Source organism: Primulina huaijiensis, chromosome 1, assembly GCF_012295235.1.
Source record: "Primulina huaijiensis isolate GDHJ02 chromosome 1, ASM1229523v2, whole genome shotgun sequence".
Lineage (NCBI taxonomy): Eukaryota > Viridiplantae > Streptophyta > Magnoliopsida > Lamiales > Gesneriaceae > Primulina > Primulina huaijiensis.
The window spans coordinates 4,238,643-4,257,859 of NC_133306.1; the positions used below are offsets into that span (position 1 = coordinate 4,238,643).

Below are 19,217 nucleotides of genomic sequence, written 5' to 3' on the forward strand. Positions count from 1 at the left end.
CAGCCTCAGTGGTTGATAGTGTGACCAGCGGTTGCTTCCTTGAAGACTATGAAACAGCTTCTGAATTCATCAAGAACACAGACCCAGAGGTGCTTTTGCGATCATCAACATCTCCTGCATAATCACTATCAGTGAATGCAAGAAGTTCTTCAGCTTCACCCCTTTTGTATAGTATCACGTAGTTTATTGTCCCTTTCAAGTACCGTAGAGCTAGCCCTTTTGGCAGCTTGCAAATGTAGCACTGTAGGCTTAGACATGAAACGACTAATTAAACTCACAATGAACATCATATCAGGTCTAGTGGTAGTGATGTATATCATACTGCCAACTATTTGCTTAAAATATGTGTCATCCACTTTGACTCCATCTTCATCTCGATGCAATTTCGAACCTGGAACAATAGGGCTACAAGTATGCAACCAGCATTGCTATCCTCCATACCAAATCATTTTAGAACATTCAGCACATATTTTAATTTCTGTGATAAATATATACCTCATTAGTACCTTTCAAAACCTCTATGCCAAGAAAAAAACTCATCCCCCCAAATCAGACATATCAAATTCCCTTAACATGGACTCTTTAAATTCATTCATCATAACTTCATCATCACATAAACATTTACAATAAGAATCTTACCTCCACCATCCCTTTTAATGACAAGGTTTGTTCACTGTGACACCTCTGAAATTCCTCACTTACAAAATGTGCTTCAATTCGACTGAACCAAGCCCGTGGAATTTGTTTTAATCCGTTCAAAGCTTTCTGCAGCTTATACACCTTCTGCTCATTCTTTTTCTACACATATCCCATTGGTTGTTCTACATATAATTCTTCACTTAATTCTCCATGAAGAAAAGCAGATTTCACGTCAAGTTGAAAAATCTTCCATCTTTTTTTAGCAGCCAAGGCAATAATCATGCGGATTGTATCCATCTTTGCCACCGGTGCATAAACTTCGGTGTAATCAATTCATTGTTGTTGTGAATAGCCCTTGGCCACCAATCTTGCTTTGTGTTTTTCCACCTCTCCAAGTTCATTGAATTTTGTTTTATAAATCCATTTCACTACAATTTTCTCAGCACCTGCAGGTAAATCAGTTAGTTTCCATATTTGAATCCTCTCACACGCCTCCATTTCAGCATCCATTGCCAGCCTCCACTTAGGACATTTTTGGGCTACGTCAAAGGTAGTTGGATCTATATACATGATTTGAGCCATGTTAACCTCTATATCTTCATCCGAAAGTCCCTCACCAGTTACATAATCTCTCAAGTAAGCTGGAGCTTGTCAAATTTGTCCTCCCCTTTCATTAGTTTCTGTTGATGCACTTGTAGAGGCTGAACTCGATTCATCATTTTCTCCAACACTGGTTCCTTCAACATTATCTTCAACAGAACAATTGTCATCATCTCCCTATTCCAAATCCACCAAGCTCTGTTTATCAAACTCCTTATCTCAGTCCCATTGTTTCACCTCTTCAAAAATGACATCTTGAATTAGGTTAATCCTTTTTAAGGTAGGATCGTATAGTTGTATGCCTTAGATTATTCAAAGGCACCTAATAGAGCACAAGAAAAACTCTTGATGGCCAACTTTTGTCCTTGGTTCATCAGGAATATGCACATGTGAGACGCATCCAAAACCTAGGAAATGATCCACAGAAGGTTTTATTCCACTCCAAGCTTCCTGTAGTGTAACATCTTTTACTGCTAACATAGGACTTTTATTCAGAACATAAATAGCCCAATTTACAGCTTCAGGTAAAAAAAAATGGCATTTTTTTCTCGGACTACATGCTTCTCGCCAAATTCATCACCATTCAATTTTTTCGTTCCACCACTCCGTTTTGTTGAGGAGTATATGTTGCTGTCATTTGTCTCTTAATACCATGCTCCTTGCAAAATTCATTAAATTTTTTAGAATTAAATTCCCTACCACTATGGGTACGTAAGTATTTAATAGATGAACTATTTTCATTTTCAACAAGTTTCTCAAGACATTCGAACACGTTGAATGCTTCAGACTTCTCATTCAAGAAATATATTCATGTCTTCCGACTAAAATCATCTATGAAGCATATTGAGTACATTTTCTTACTGTTTGACGTTGGATAGATTGGACCGCAAATATCTACGTGGAGTAATTCTCTGTAGCTCTCCATGTACCTTTTATGGAAATAGGGTCTCTATATTGTTTCCGCATCATGCAATCATTACAAGTCACATCTGATGTAGGAAGTAGTGGAAGACCATGAACCATTTTCTTTGTATGTAGTGTTTTTAAGCATTTTTGGCTTAACCTGCAGTGCCAAAGCTGAGCTAAATCTGAGGTACTTGTGTGAAAGCATATGCCCTTTCTTCTTTTCGAACTGAGAGGTAGCCATTAAAATGAACATTCGAGTGGCTGTTATCTTGGGAAAAGAAAAGAGAATCTCTCAAATGTTGCGAGCTAAAATTTGGAAAGATCACTGTATAGCTTAGTAAGATTAAAATTTGGAAAGATCATCAGTTGTTGCATATATGCACTGTGGCTACCTTATTGTATCTAAGTTACACACTATCCCATCCTTTTAGAAGTGTGGACAGGTTCATGGATATGGAACCATTCAGCATCAGTCATCTTTGATGTGTTTAATTGTTTTTTACCTGTTTGTTGCAGGGAATTGACCAAGTTTTTATATATTGAGAGGGATACTAAGAGGTTCTGATTCTGTAAAACCTAATAACGATGTTCGTTGAATAGTTAAAACCGAAAAATCTATTGAACCGTAAATTTCGATTTATTTAGTTCGATTTTGAATTTTGGAAATCAAAAAATCGAATTGACCGTTTTACTTATAGCATATACTAAAATAGTTAAAAGTTTTATATATAATTTATTAAAATAGATAAAAGGGTAGCATTTCTCCATTCAAAAGGTCATCAACTTTAATACAAAATATTTAATTGATGTTTATTTAATCATTTTGTTATATTTTTATTGTACTTATTTTAAATTGTTATTTTTATTTTAATGATCGAATCTTGATATTTTTAGATATTTTAAAATAATATTTAATTTGTACTAACAATTTATTCTCCAACATAAAATTAATATATTAATAAACCATATAAATCGAGTCGAATTAACCGAATCGTAATACAAGAAAATCTAACCGAACATAAATTAAATGGTTGGGTTTTCGGATTAAGAATTTGAAAAACTGAAAACGGAAAAACCAAATCGACAATTACACGTTACAACAATACTCGGCATATTTTATTATATGTTTTATAAATAAAAGTTAAAAAATAATAATAATAATTAAAATGTTTGATGGTTATTATTTTTCAAATTAACCCTGCGTTTGATGCTCTCAAATTTCAATGCTTTTTGTTTGCAAAGAAACTTATCAAAGTTGCGTTCATCTTAGGGCAGCAGGGCTGAGACATTTTAAGCAATACACGGCACACATTTTGCCTATAGAAATGAAGAAATAATCCGTTTCAAAATATATAGGTGAGTGACAGCTCATCGGTGCTCACATAAGTGTGCACGTTAGGTGTGCAGGATATCAAAACTATATATATATATATATATATATATAACAAACAAAAAAGAAGAAATATTGGTTTTTCTCGAAAACAAGACAATTGAGAAAAATACAAAACTCCACACCGATTCTTTATCTACAGAATATTGTTTACAAAAATCAATTGAGGCTCAATACCAGCACAAGCTGCTAATTGCTATACAACAAACACAAAAGCACTGCATATAAAATGACAGGGACTTTACTATATTTTACGTTGAAATAAAAAAAGTAATTTTCGATTCAAGAAAATGGATCCATTGAACTTGAAGTGGAGGTGATATGTGAAATAAGCTCCTCAGCCGTCCATGTTACGTCGGAAAGCCGGCCTAGGCAACCAAGAACTCCTTTATCCAAAGGCNAAAAAAAAAAAAAAAAAAAAAAAAAAAAAAAAAAAAAAAAAATCGAATCCCACTAATATGTGTTGTCTGTTATTTAGACCATATGAAAAAAGTGGAAAGAAAAGGGATTTATAAGGTAACCTGTGCCCTTTGTAAGAGTTAGCAGAGAAAATGAAACAAGAACCCTTTCCTCAAGAGCACTGTCGTGATTCAAGGACTGTATCAACTGTGGCACAAGGATTGAGCATGCTGCATATTGAAGCTCTTTGTCTTCGAGTAGACGGAAGCCACAGCTCATCCAGCAGACAGTCACCAGGCTTGCTCTTGCGAGACATGGGATTCCGCTGCCTATTGAATTCGAGAGTGAAGAAATTAATCTTGTGTTTCCCCTGCTAAGCAACACCGTTGCTGCTTTGCTTTGCAAATTTTCCGTCGTTTTATCCTCTTCACCCTGATAATTTGAAGGATTAGATTAGACAAGACTCATTTGCTTAAAAAATTAAGGAAAGAACAAAAAAATGTTGCGGATAGATACCAGGTTTAGGAATCCATATATATCAGAATCCATTCCATAACATGAAGTTTCACAGTTCTCATCGAAGCCTGCTGTTCTTAACAGCCATTTCTCCACCTCTGGCTCTCCGGTGTAAGAAAAGTGTCCGCCCAGAATCAACAGAGCCCTTGCTGTCTTCTCCTGCACCATCTCGTCGAACACCCTACAATCTAGTGCTTTTACAATGGCATCTATTGCCTCTTCTCTGTATATACTACATTCCAAAGGATCACCCTGGAACCATACAAGCAGTTTGAATAAAATAATACTTTACATTCTATTCTTTTTATTAAGATTACCGTGAGCTCACCATAAGATCTAGCTGTAGCAATATCACTGCAATGATGGGACGCTCTTGCACTCGAGCCTTTTGGAGGCGTAGTAACAAAATACCCATTGTGTTTAAGCAGTCCCACCCTTTTGTTAGCGCGCTTAAGGATTCCATTCTTTGTTTTCTCCTGGTATTTCAAAAAATTATGTAAAAGCTTCCCACCACTAAAAAATAACAACAAAAGGATTTGAGATTTTGATAAACATACCTACTAAGGCAAAGTGACTCTGTCAGCAACTCAAGAGCACGCCCTTGAGATTTTGTGTGCTTCCCTTGAACTAAGAGTGATAAAATAGTGTCTTTTCTCAAGTTTTTCGCTAAATAGTGTCGACAACTTCCATCGGCTTGAATGCAAAAATAAAGAACAGAAGCAGCTTCGCTTTTCTCAAAAGTTTTCCCTTCCTCCATCCTCTTTACTAATAAACCTAATCCGCCAAGTGAAATTATCTGTCTAGCATTCTCAAGATTTTTATCTTCGTTAAAACCGGTTAAGAGTTGGTCTAGGAAGTAATATGCTGCTTCATGAGGGCAGCATTTAACAGCGAATAATGTCTGCACATGGTCACCGAATTCCAAAACTCGAAGAACTAATGGAATCCACTCCGATGATATCATCTGTTTTGCCTTTGGTTTCACTAGATAAAGCAAAACTGCAGCTTTTAGGAATAGGCTGCCACTTCTCAATAGTCTCAGGGAAACATCAAGCTGTGGATCCGAATTCAATATGAATTGTCTAATTGTTTCACTCTTTCTAGCTAACTCTGCCAAAATTGATATAGCCAGCTCCAATATTTCATCTTCATCGGAAACAAACAGAACTTCCATTATTCCTTGTACAACAGATGGCTGTGACAACGAATTTTCGATTCTAGGATCTCCATGAGAATTTAACCAGCATTTGCTAATCGAACGAATGGCCATTTCACAATCACTCAAGCTCTCTGAAGAGCAAATAGTGGCAATAGCTCGAGTCATGCCATCTGACTCAATATGATTCACAGTTCCATCATTCTTAAATTTCTCATAATTCCTCGGCAAATTAACTCCCTTTAAAAAACACACTACTGGTTCAGTCCGGCAAGCCAAAAACCGGAAATAATCTTTTTTCTGACTGTCAGACCGTAAATCAACTTCCTGCATTCGATAACTTTGACTCGATGACTTTAGCTGAACCATGGCTTTCTTCTGCCAATATGAAGAAGATAGTTATGCACTATATAACTAAGTAACCAAAAGTATCTTCCTAAAATTCAAATACTGTGATGACACTCGTTACTCACATCGTCTTCTAGGCTAATAATATTTTCTTCCTCCGTATCCCAATCGTTTTTCAAAGCTCCATTCCTATTGTCGATGTCAATTGACCTCCCCTTTGGAATGGGGCCAAAGACTTCTTGATATCTATGAGGATTAAAGAAATGGTAAATGAATGCTAATGGACGAAAAAATTTTACTTTAAAAATGGATACAATTGGTGCAAACTCACAGTGATTTATTGCTCAAAGGGAAATGAGAATTAGCCGAATCTGCAGATCTCCTTCTTGAACGCGCATTGCTCAGTTTTGTAGGCAAAGGGATTGAAGGAATAGGTGGGGCTTGAGCGCCAATTTTGAGCCACTCTTTGTAGTACAGAGCAAACTTCATTGTCCCAATATCCATCTGATCATTGTATAGCTCGTTCAAAGCTTTAATCTTTTTGTCATTTTCGTCGTAATCGGAACCAGAAAGAAACTCAAGCTCTTTAGTGTACCAAATCTTGAGATGGAGAAGGTGGGGAAGAAAGAAATGCTCCCAAAGTTCCGGAAGCAAGCGTGTTCGAGCATGAAACGGCGAATCGCAGAAAACCTGCAATAGGTGCCGAGCTGAAATTCTGTCATTTCTTGAGATTTTGTAGACTATCGATAAGTAAAGCTGCGCACAAGCAGAGAGACAAGAATTGGGTGTTCCACAAGTTGAAGCATTATTTCTTGAATTCTTGGGATTCAGCGACGCTACAAAATCAAAAAGTTTGATCGATTTTTGCAAAGAATCTAAATCCATTCCCTTCTTGGCGTCGTATTTCTCAACCAACCTTTCGATGCTCTGAATTCCCAACTCCATGTGAGCAAAAATGTCGTTACCTGAATGTTTCTTCCTCCTCGCAAAGCAAGAATAACAATTTTCTCGTACGCTCTCACGGAAATTCTTGTCTCTCAAATACTGACCAACGTATCCATTCAAGATTGATATCATAGCTTTAATCGCAACATCATCAATGGCGGGCTCATCTCTCCGAGGAACAATCCCTTCAGATACCGACCTCGTGTAGTTCGATCTTTGGGAACCCGACCCTCCTCTTCTTGACGATAAAACAGAAGAACTCTTGTGTGAAAGTGCCCTCTCAGCTCTCTGTAACGAGGAATCAAAGCTTCTCCTGTCATGGCAAATGTATATAGGCAGTGCAATGGACTCTTCTTGAGCATTAACATCCTTAAACTTCACCTTTTTCGGCGGTTTCTGCCATTTTTGGTGCTGGAACCCTTCTTCAGACAGAAGCTTATGGAGGGATGCCATGGTTTTTGTGACTTTTGCAGTGATTATGGGCCTCTCCGGAAACAATTAGATAACAAAACGACAGAGCTATAGACGAATCCCGTGAGCTGATCGAATATCGAATAAATAGGACAAGAATGGAACTCCAGTGTTTGTGTTGGCGATAACTTGCGCAAGTTCTTGTTTAAAACTCTCAGTTACTTGCGCGCTCCACCTTCTCTAATATCCCTCGAAATCTTTCAGGTACTTCAATATTTTTATGCAGTATTTCGTGTTAATAAAAATGAATTTAAAGTAATTATGTTATTTTAAATTTATTTTATTTTATATTACTAAGGTGTTAAAATAAGTGATATGAGGATTTAATATTTGTTTTATTATTTCATAATAAACAATAAAAATAATCGAAATTCATAAATTTCAAATCAATTTATCCAAATACATCCTTAATTATATTGAATTAGTAACTAGTTCAACTCATTATTAATAGGAAATAAAGTTCAAATATCATCGTTCGATTTGTATAATGACATAAATATCTTTTAATATGAGAGATGTGTNAAAAAAAAAAAAAAAAAAAAAAAAAAAAAAAAAAAAAACTAACAACTCCACATTTCCGTATGGTAAAAATATTATAGTTTTGATTGTTTATTTTATCTTGGTTTATAAAAAGTATTGGTCTATTAGTGAGAATATTGTACGAGGGCAGATCACCATTAAAAAAACTGACGTATGCTCGAACTATTTCATCATTTCATGATATGAGTATGGATTATAAATTAGGATATGGATGACTATGTTTTTACCTATAATATATATTTATTTTTTAAGAAAGATAATAATGTTGGATCAATTTTATTATTTGAGTTAACATATGAATAATTATGTGCAGTGGCTTATCCAGTAAGTGAAGTTCAAATTTAAATTGATCGATTAAAGTTTTGACTAGTGATTTTTAATGTATCTGATAGATCGTATGTATTTAATTTGTAGAAACAAAAATATAATTTCTATTTTTATGATGAGTTAAAACAGAAATATCATAAGATAATTATCAACATTATATATATAATGATCATGATATCTAATCGCACATTATCACGTTTCATGTTCTCTAGCTAACCCAATTATTAGAAAATAGCTATGAATAGAAATAAAGACTCTTTTGAAAGAAGATAGCGTAGATCTTAAATATCATAACTCATTCTTAAGGCTTAATGATAATGATTTCAAGTGCGCTTCTATTATAGTTTAAAATTTAATCCTGTATGATTTAAAATGATAAATTCTAGATATATATTGATTTTTCACCGCAAACATTGTCTCACAAAAAGTTTCTTCATTCATACATTTTCACCATCAACAAAGAAGAAAATACCAACCAACCATCATAATTGTTTATGGGAAGAGAGGAAAGAGATCAATGAAAGGGTACTGAGAAAAATGGTGCGATATTGAGCAAGTGGTGGGTGAAGTATTTGGACAAAGGTAAGTGAATGCGTGGCTGGATATAAAGCTGTGGAGCTCTCAAACTGGTTGGCATTGGAAAAAAAAAAATGTAATACCAAAACCAAAATTTGTCTTCAACCTTAATGCACTTGAACTGCTAACTCGGTGGAGGGGCCCCGCTTCTTCATTCATCAGATTCCCCATTTCCAAAGTAATCTTCCCTTTCCATGAAAATTCAACACGACTGCTGACTCTTCCAATTTCCATGCTTCTGCAATAATTCGATTCTTTCTTTTTCAAGAAAATAATTATTCAAATCGATTGCCCATATTGAGAACTGTAAACGTTTTTTCATACTTTTGTTTTGTAATAATCAATTTTCAAATTATTTCTGTGAATAACAATTGGAATGTTACTCTAAGTATAGCATAGATTCGAGTCATTCGACCATTACAGTGGTGTTATTATTTCCCTGATTTTCATTGTTCCTTTTTTTGTCCCTTCCTCTTGTTTTTTACAGTCCTCTTATCTTTCTTTCTTTCTTTCTTTCTTTTTTTTTTTTTTGGTTTATCGTACTGAGGCATAGGATAAGGCTATGCTGGTGCCTATTTTCTCATACATGCATGCATACGTCTAGTTGAGGAAACATGACCGCTCATTGTCCTATCTTATCTAGTAATGAAAAATTGGCTGAAATCAAGCCGAATATGTATAATTTACTGAAATCTCTAACCCAAGCCCAATATTTCAAGCAATGGAGCCGAGCATTCCACGGCCCACTTATATTTCAGTCCTCAGACGGACTGAGGCAATCTGATTCCAGTATATGGTATAAAAAAAAAAAACTGTGACCCGTCTGATTGGAAAGGTCTACCCAACGAGTCAGGTAATAATTTTTTGTTAAAAAATCAATGACTGTTGCAAATTTATTTTTTTTCGATTTTTCTCTTGTAAATACCCCTCATCCCTTCATTTTTTCATACAATTTTCTCTCAATCTATCATTCACAATTCTTTATTGATTTTCAAAATATCATATCTCGATTATTGGTTTATTTCAATTGTTGTTTTATTTTCATTATTACTTCAATTTCATATTTATACAAATCACAAATGGCCGGAGCCGGATCTTGTTGTAGGAATGTAAAAAGAAAAGGAAAAGGAAAGTGTATCATTCCACTCGAGCTCGAGCACCGCAGTTTTCTTTCATTCAATGTCGATGGCTATAATCTTTATTTTTCCGAAGAAAACATCAAGAACGAGAAAAAAAGGCTCAACAAACACATCATCATCAATCAAAGTAAATAAAATATTAGCAATGTGATGATGCCTAAAAGTAAAAACTCAAACAGTGCATCTCCAAAAATCTAATATATTCACCAAATATTTCGAAAAATTGATGCTTTCCTCTGTTGATATGCAAGCCAAATGAAAATATTGTTCGAAAACTTACAAATTTCAACAAGGATGTGGTTATGGAACTTTAACGCGGTATGTCGAGAAAAATGATCCAGTGAAAATTGGTATTGGTCGTTCTCAAACTCAAATTCCGAAATTCTCTTATCATCCGAATAGCGTTTTTTTATTTTCCGAAACTAAATTTAAAGAAAAGACAACTAAATTTTGTGCGTTTGAACAATTTTCTTTTAGTTTGATGATAAATTATATTCTGACAATTAACTTTCCACAATTACAAATCTTTCTATTAGAAGTATCCCACGAAATACACTCAATGCATACTTAAAAAATTAGTCGTTGAACAAAAAAATTATTAAAGAATTTGTTAGTTTAAATAATAAAGTTCCTTCGTGTGTCGGATAATTTGAGTTATAATTGGGCAAATTATTCTTATATGGGTACTTACATATCATTGGATTGACAGTTCTTAGGACAATAAAAAATATTGCTTACATATAGATGTTTGAACGAAACACACATGACATCAAATATTTCTCAACTTATATTTATTATTTCACATGAATATTATCTAACTTCTCAAGTTTTTTCAAATTTTTTACTAATATTTGTCAAATACTTTTAGTATTAGTGAGTTTATTGAAATACGTAAGCATCACTAAATGGTAAATTTTTTCATATTAGATGTAAATATCATATTTTAAATTTGTGCGTTCAATATGAACTAAAAAATTTAGCATCACATATTCAATCAATTAAGAACGCAATTCATTATTTATGGATACATCCCCAAATTATGAAACAATGGGGAAAATTTTACAAAATAAATTGTTTGAGGCCTAAACGGTTTGCAAGAGACGTTCCGATGCGTTGGAATTTAACATATAAATTGTTATTACCATCTATTGAATACATAAATTTATTATGCATATTTTTTCATCAATACGTTCAAACTCGTGATATTTATTTTTTTCGAATCAATGGAACATATGCACTAGTATTTGTAAAATTTTAAAAAAATTTAATGATGTTAATAACCAATTATCTAGTATTTATTATTCTGATTATCATTTAGTTTTAACACATTGTTGCAAAATTGCATGTATTTTTAGTGAACAATTTAAATATGGCGATGTAATTTTAGTTTAATGTATTTATTTCATGACAACAAAATACGAAAAATATTTTTAAAAATCCCTAAAATTTTTTATGTGCTTTTGTTTTAGATCATAGACTTAAATTAGATAATTTACAAGAAATGTTAATATTATATTATGATTCTTCAAACCTTAATATGGAAGAGTTTCATAATATTTCATTGATTTTGTTTAATATTAAAACTCGTTTCACAATATTCTTTAGACCCTACTATGAAAACGTTCAATGGTTGCAGTGGAGCAAGCTCTAAGTATTGGAGAAAATATATTGGATGAGAGACGTTCCAGCTTGAGACTAGAAAATTCGGAAGCCAATATTTGTTCAATGATTTGTCAAAATCCGTTAGCCGAATGCAACATATTAAAAGTGATGAAGAATACCAAGACGAAACTAAGGGAATATCGGCAGAAAATGTGAGTAAATATGATTGAGCATAATGAAATGTAATATATATATATATATTTTATATAAGATGTTAAAAGTTGATGAACGCAAATGAAGAAGCTTTTAGATTTGCGTGAAGGACGCGTTAGGACGGTATATTTTACCTACCCAGCGCTTCCCTCTTTAATTATGCAAGCTGCAACACCAAAGACCTCGCATTAGGGTGATAAAAATCGATCTTCCTAATACCATTTTAGTGCGACCAGATATTTTTTTTAAAAAAAGGTTGGTATGGACCTCGACCCGGACTCAGAATTGGACCAAAAATAAGTGCCCTGATTTTTCTTAGCCCAAACATTATTATTATTATTATTATTGATACCAATTACCAATTATAGTCTGTAGAAGCACAAAGCTTAAGAATGATTCAAGATAAAAACATTTAAAATCTCTAAATTTATATGTAGTAATATATTGTTTATAAATATTTTTGTGAAATTGTCTCACAGATCTATTTATGTGAGACGTTGATATTTTATCCAATCTGATTTATGAAAAATGTTTTTTTTTGCTAAAAGAATAATTTTATAATAAATATAAATCGTATCGATCAGTCTTACATAAAATAGATCCGTAAAACATTAATAAGAGACGTAGTCTGTATTTTTGCTATGTGATTAGCCACAAAAGGTACGAATAGCACGTAGAAAATAAAAAAAAATATAGAAGTTATAGACATGTTTCAANTATATGTATAAGGACATTTTGACGGCTACTTTTTTGACCCAATAAAAGCCGTGGAATAATTTAAAATTTTTTTTAGCCTAAAATATACGCAGGAAATGGTATGGAATAATAACAAAATAAAATGATGATAATGGATGACGTGAGCAAAGCAATCAGTGAGGCATGATATCATCGAAAACGTCACCCAAACCACTTCATCTGCACACCGTCACGCGGCCGACGTCGTTTTCGTCCTTATAACCCAATGAAAATAATAATTTCTTCGAAATTGAAAGTCTCTGTTTTCTTACCAAGACTAAATTCTCGGTATTTACTCCCTTGAATGGTGAATATTTTAGACTCGCTGTGTGCATTATGGAACAATTTTANATATATAAAGGTAACATTGGTAAAGAACGAACTTTCGTTTTGATTGATTCCATTAAGACACTTCAATTAAGCTAACGTGGGACCATCTTCGATCAACTGTGTTTTTTCTTCGATCCGACGCCTCTTCTTCGCTTCGGTGTTGTTTGGATCCAGTTCAATTATCAGCTTCTGACTCTAAAATTCCTGGAAATTTCTCTTGGACTTATTGGTGGTTCATCTGTTTATTCTTCATAGAGGTAGGTGATGACGCTTGGAAAGACGAGCAGTTCGGCACGTTTTGATGGCCTATTTGTTGTTATTATGAGGTTATTTACTGGAAATTTTAATGGGTTAGTTATGTTTTTGATATTAGAGGCCGGGAACCTGAATATTAAAACATTTACTGTTGTGTTATTTGCTTTAGAAAAGCTTCTGCATGATTTCTTGACAAGACTAAGCAAGATTTTTTTGTAATCAGGTGTTAACAGTTTGCTTAGCTGATCTCCATGGGGTATTTCATCAGGACTTTGCACGCTTTTGATCTTTTTTCTGGGATGTGATTTGGTGCATATAATTAAGGAAGATTAAACTTCACCTCTGAAAAAAGATTCTGTTGTGATGGAGAATGTTGCTGAACCATCATCATCCATCAGTTTTACATCATCTTCTCATCTATCCAGTGCGTCTGTAACTAATAAAGTGTATACCTCTGGTGGGTCGGAGACAGGGTCGAATCTTGACGTCATCAGTTTGAGTAAGCTAAGTTGTAACTTGGAGCCACTTTTAGGCGATTTCGGTAGCGATTACAGCGACGCAGATGTTGTGGTAGAAGGCAATAGTGTTGCCATTCACAAATGTATATTAGCTGCTAGGAGTAAGTTCTTTGATGATCTTTTAAGAAAAGAAAAGAAGTCCAAGTATTGCATGACCGATTTCTTGCCTTATGGCAAGGTAGGATATGAGGCTTTTATAATCTTCTTGAGCTATTTGTATACGGGTAAGCTTAAGCCCTCACCTCTAGAGGTATCAACTTGTGTTGAAAAGACATGCTTGCACGATGCCTGCAGACCTGCTATCGACTTTGCTGTGGAATTGATGTACGCCTCATCTATTTTCCAGGTTTCGGAACTTGTCTCACTGTTTCAGGTATAACTATTAGCTCTATGCCTCGACTCCTTTAAATTTTTTGTTGTGTATATGGAATGCAAATGAAATGCGACCGTAGCATATGTAAAAATATATGAGTTGCCTCATTATCATCAGCAAAACGTTTAATCCTATATTTTTATTATTGAATGATGAATGATGGAGCACACAGGAGAAATTTTCTTCATCGTGGACTATAAGATAGTTTCTAAAACTTAATTGCAGCGTCGACTTCTTAACTTGGTTGGCAAGGCTGTAGTAGAAGATGTCATCCCAATTCTTGTGGTGGCCTTCCATTGTCAAATAAGTCAACTCCTCTCCCAGTGTGTCCATAGAGTAGCTCGATCCAACCTCGGAACTATTCAAATCGAGAAACAGATCCCATCCAAAGTTGCAGAAGATATTATATCGATGCGCCGTGGTTCTCTTTCTAAAAAGGAAAATAACGTGGCCAACGGGGATTCATTGCGGGAGAAGAGTGTTAAGAGAATACACAAGGCATTGGACTCGGATGATGTTGAACTCGTCAGACTTCTCCTTACAGAGTCGGATATAACCCTAGATGAGTCTTACGCTCTCCACTATGCTGTTGCTTACTGTGATCCCAAGATAGTATCGGAGGTTCTTAGCCTTGGTCTTGCTGATGTCAACCTACGGAATGCGCATGGGAATACGGTACTTCATGTCGCTGCTAGGCGAAAAGAACCATCAATCATAGTGTCCCTTCTGAACAAGGGGGCAAATGTATCAGACTTGACGATAGAGGGACAAGATGCTGTTAGTATTTGTAGGAGACGGACACGCCCGAAGGATTACGAGATGAAAAGAGAGCAAGGACAGGAAGCGAATAAAGATTGGATGTGCATAGATATTTTGGAGAGGGAAATGCGGAGGAATCCGATATCTGGGGATGCATGGGACTTCTCTCTAGAAATGATTGATGATCTGCATATGAAATTGCTCTGCCTTGAAGACAGAGGTAACTTTTGACAAGTTATTTTTTTATTCAAAACCACTGCATTGATTTATTACTGTCCCATTCTTTTGCTTTGTGTCTCACAGTGTTCTTTGCTTTGTACTGGACAGTGGCGTTTGCACGAATGTTTTTCCCGACCGAAGCTAAGCTAGCTATGGAAATAGCACATGCTGAGACATCTGAACTTGCTGGTCTTTTGTCATCAAGAGGTTCGAACGGGAACTTGGTGGAAGTCGATTTGAATGATACACCCATTAACCAGAACAAGAGGATCCTTTCGAGAATAGATACTCTCTCCAGAACAGGTATAAATTGCTTGATTTTTTTCTCATCTCGAGGTGATTTGGTACATGCATGATAGATTTTAGCTGCTGAAAGTTTTCTTGAATTTGATAATATCTTTACTGCGGAGAAGTGCAGCGAGGTAGGTAGTTTATACAACTGTTTGAATTTTTGAAGACGATTTTCTTTCCTCGGATTTCTGCAACTGTAATTTAGTTTAGTTGTATATGTTGGTCTTTAGGATCAATGAAACAATGAAGCAATGCGGCCTCGCTGCCCTCAACCTATCTCTAGAGAGCTCATGCTAGGTCCAAAAGCTGTATACGATTTTTTTTCCTGCATGGGTTTTTGCTAACAAAATTTAGCGTCAGTTCAATTGGGCAGGCGCTATTTTCCTCATTGCTCCCAGGTACTGGATAAGTTTATGGAGGATGACTTACCGGACATAGTCTACCTCGAAAAGGGCACCTCAGACGAGCAAAGAATGAAGCGCATGCGTTTCATGGAACTCAAAGATGAAGTGCATCGAGCATTCAGCAAGGACAAAGCTGAGCTGCACCGCTCTGGCTTTTGTTCGTCATCATCTTCATTACGTTACAAAGCCCGTAAACACTAAAAGATGCCTCTTTGCCAAGCCTCCAAAGATCATTGAAATAATGCTAGGGTCTTATGGCTTACGTCTGTTTTCGAAACTTTTTTTTTTGTTTCCAGTTCAACGCAGCAAGAGGGGGCTCTATCACCAACGTACAAAATTTGTGTTTGAATAATTGTAATTTCTGATGTATCCTTGTTTAAATTTAGGAACGAATTTCTAGAATCTTTGGGGAAATTTTCTATAAAAGTTCTCATCCGTAGAGAATAAATTTCTCTTGTAATAAATAGATAAGTAATGTATTTCTTTTGTTCAGCGATAACGTGAAATATGTAAGAAAGATCAAAGGGCTTGATTCAACATGAATTTTTAAAATGGAGGAATAAGTGGAGAAAATTGACCGCTGGATTATTTCAGAAGATTTTAAGCGCTGTAAAACTGGGAACAAACACCAATAATCTCAGCTAGAGGCCAAAGATTTTTTCAAGTTTTCCCACATACAAGGACCTTCCGGATGTACAATCACAAAATATCTTACAAATCGTGCCTCTGAACTAGCAAGAAGTGTTCCCACAGATAAAGTGGGCTTTGCAGCACCTTTTTCCCTAAGCCATGCATACATAGAAAATCTCAGAATAATTCTCTTCATATCATAGCACAGGTATGACGGAAAAGTCACAATAGAATCCACTGGGTACCCCAAGTAGTTTTTCAAACAGTTGATCTTTTTCTCTAGAACATCTTTGGTCTGGTTTAGAAGTGTCGGGGCCTGTTTCACCATTGATGATACGGCGTTGAAGTCCAAACCAGCTTGCACCAAGCAATCAAATCTCTCCTGCAACTGGTCTCCCCTGCCTCGGAACCGTTTAAGAGCTTTCACCATCTCATCGGAATTTTCTGCATAACCAATTCTGAGTAAAAAGTCTTTCTTCTCAAAATAGTTGTTTGGATCTCTGGCACCCACTTGCTCAGCACTGGGGATCTTTGACTTGAGAGCATAATTGAAAAATGTTGAAGGGTCTTCCCTTAAAGTTTGACATAAAGTATACTTATCACCATCGAAAATCCTCAATACGGTCTTTGGTCCTTTTAGAGACTGTGAACCCAATAGTTTCATGTGCTTGGATAAAATCAGGGAAATGTTTTCTGGTTCCATCCCAATCTCAAAAAGGAAATGCAATACCTTCCAGAAATTCTTGGCACGCTTTCTAGACAGCATCTGAGGATTCTTCAGGAATAAAGCATAGACCTCATTCATGTTAAGGCCTAATTTAAGCAGTGCACCAACGAATACGTAGACTTGTTTCCCAGATCCTTCAACTAGTAGGTAAGTATTTTCACTTAAAAGCAATCCCAATTGGGTATCACCGTAACCTACTTCACTAAGAAAACACAGCGTGTCAAGAAATCGTTTCCAATTGTATTTATTCTTGCTTGATAAATACCCTCCAATCCAGTCTTCCTCAAACCCCAGCGCTTTCAATTTCTCGATAGTTCCAATAAATGCATTGTTATCATTGCCCAGCAAAAGCACAGGACTACAACTAACAAGCTTTATGACAGTTGATCTGCACAACCCCAATTGCTCGAAAGTTCGCAATTTCATATCTAACACGCCATGTTCAAACCTCAAGATCTCATCTGCTTCCTTGCACATCCTTCCTATGTTAATCCGAGGGATCCCGTAATTACAAAGCGCGTGATAGTTATCAAGCAGGACTTGATCATCACTCAGAAATATCAAGCCTCGAGGAAGAAGGGGTGTATATTCTGTTTGTCTCAAGCCCAGACTCTCAAAGAAAGGCTCAAACTCGTTAATGGGGTGGTACCTGAAAAATTTTAACAATGCTCTTGAGACATCTTGCTCCCTTTCAACCCGGGTGATAAGTTCTTGAAGGAACTGAGGAGAATTCTTGCTAATGTGCTCAGCATCCAGGAAGCCGTATCCCCGGGTGCAATGCAAGTAATCAAAAAGTGCAGCCTGAGCATCAGTAACAGCAAACCTTGGAGTTCGTTCAACAGAAACATATTTTCGAGACCGCACTACGGCTTTGTTAATAGGAAACTTGAGACCTTTTAAGGTAGGTTTCAAGGCATGGAATTGATGGATTCTAGCTAACTTATGAGCTAATGGGATGTGCAAAAAAGAATGAATTTTTTCAGTTAAAGCAGGGAACAGGAAGCGATTATCGAAGAGGGAAATCATTTCTGAACAAACCCTTCCCCTGGTTCTTCGAACTAACATGGATATTCAAGAACTCAGCCAGCGATACTTTGAACGATGATTGGATTAATTCAAAATATGCAGAAGAAACCCAAATCCGACAAAAACAAAAATCTAAAATAACAGATGAGATATAGAAATCAGCAACTTTAAGCTCAAAAGACAAACGTATAAACCTAATACACCCAGAAACATAAATTTAGAGCATTTGATTTGAAAGAACACCAATCCGTCACATTAAGTGAGTTCGGTTGTGCGATTTGATGATATTCCCCATCGATAATTCAAGTTCCAATAGGTCGATATTCAATTAGGGTTTTGCTGTTACGATCTCAAACCGAGGAATGGGGTTTTAGCTCTCTCCTGTAAGGCCGTATGGACTGCAGTATACACAAATACTAAATCACTCAATTATCCATTCCATGGGCTTAGAAGGCCAATACGACTGCCTATCCCTGTAAGGCCCAATTTGAATCCAACAGGTCTGTTAGATGTCAGTCCGAATAACCTATAATTTGCGTTCACCGTTACATTTTATTTATTTGACAATGATATTTTTCGAAATGTTGTGGTTTTTACACTTGATAATAGAGGCAAAGGGATATGAATGTAAACAATCAATTGATTAATTATCTTGTTTCGGCCCCACCATGTAAAAAATCGAAAAACTCCGATTAAATTTATTTATATTTAAATTTGCGTGTTTTTAAAAATCAGACATAAAATTCGTTATAACTAAAGTAAATATGCTTGTGTTTTTTTTATTACATGAGTTAAATATACTTGATTTATGAAAATTAAATTATTCTAAATATTTGTAGTGGCAAGTGCAATTAGCCCCGATTATTGAGTTAGCTTTCCATTCAAAAGCGTGCATTATTATTAATTAACTTCACAAGTAGATTGTGTTGGTGGGGTTTGTTAGATTGGCACATCACGATTTGTTGATGACGTTGATAGATGTTTGAGAAGGAAAACACGCTTTTAAGTTTAAGCTATTCCTAAAGCTAAATGTTATAATAAAAAATTGATTGGTCGATTTTGTTTCGANAAAAAAAAAAAAAAAAAAAAAAAAAAAAAAAAAAAAAAAAAACTTATCTTGTCATTCTATATTTCTATGTATTAAAAGAAGTGACTAAGGAAGAATTGTAGCACTGAATCGTCC

The 19,217-nt window shown here is 35.3% G+C and overlaps 3 protein-coding genes across 8 annotated transcripts; 1 reads left to right on the plus strand and 2 right to left on the minus strand.

Annotated features, from left to right (window-relative positions):
• Positions 1–3,643: 3,643 nt before the first annotated feature.
• LOC140978519 (putative E3 ubiquitin-protein ligase LIN) lies at positions 3,644–7,479 on the minus strand. Of its 2 annotated transcripts, none has more exons than XM_073443662.1 (6): positions 6,286–7,479; positions 6,080–6,200; positions 5,008–5,984; positions 4,779–4,923; positions 4,451–4,702; positions 3,644–4,366 (listed from the first exon to the last, which is right to left on the minus strand). In XM_073443662.1, the coding sequence occupies exons 1-6, from the start codon at positions 7,350–7,352 to the stop codon at positions 4,010–4,012; spliced, it is 2,919 nt and encodes a 972-aa protein (XP_073299763.1). In that variant the 5' UTR covers positions 7,353–7,479; the 3' UTR covers positions 3,644–4,009. The 2 variants fall into 2 exon arrangements, with proteins under 2 accessions (XP_073299763.1, XP_073299755.1); XM_073443654.1 differs by having other exon boundaries at positions 4,779–4,926; positions 6,286–7,478.
• Positions 7,480–12,859: 5,380 nt separating this feature from the next.
• Positions 12,860–16,028, plus strand: LOC140978541 (BTB/POZ domain and ankyrin repeat-containing protein NPR1-like). 5 transcript variants are annotated; one of them, XM_073443690.1, is made up of 5 exons: positions 12,860–13,089; positions 13,311–13,978; positions 14,204–14,957; positions 15,065–15,259; positions 15,608–16,028. In XM_073443690.1, the coding sequence occupies exons 2-5, from the start codon at positions 13,451–13,453 to the stop codon at positions 15,850–15,852; spliced, it is 1,722 nt and encodes a 573-aa protein (XP_073299791.1). In that variant the 5' UTR covers positions 12,860–13,089; positions 13,311–13,450; the 3' UTR covers positions 15,853–16,028. The 5 variants fall into 5 exon arrangements, with proteins under 5 accessions (XP_073299791.1, XP_073299782.1, XP_073299801.1 ...); XM_073443681.1 differs by having other exon boundaries at positions 12,868–13,182; XM_073443700.1 differs by having other exon boundaries at positions 12,868–13,182; positions 13,321–13,978.
• Positions 15,950–18,420, minus strand: LOC140978531 (transcription termination factor MTEF18, mitochondrial-like). The gene has a single exon (XM_073443672.1). The coding sequence runs from the start codon at positions 18,071–18,073 to the stop codon at positions 16,289–16,291; it is 1,785 nt and encodes a 594-aa protein (XP_073299773.1). The 5' UTR covers positions 18,074–18,420; the 3' UTR covers positions 15,950–16,288.
• Between the last annotated feature and the right edge of the window lie 797 nt (positions 18,421–19,217).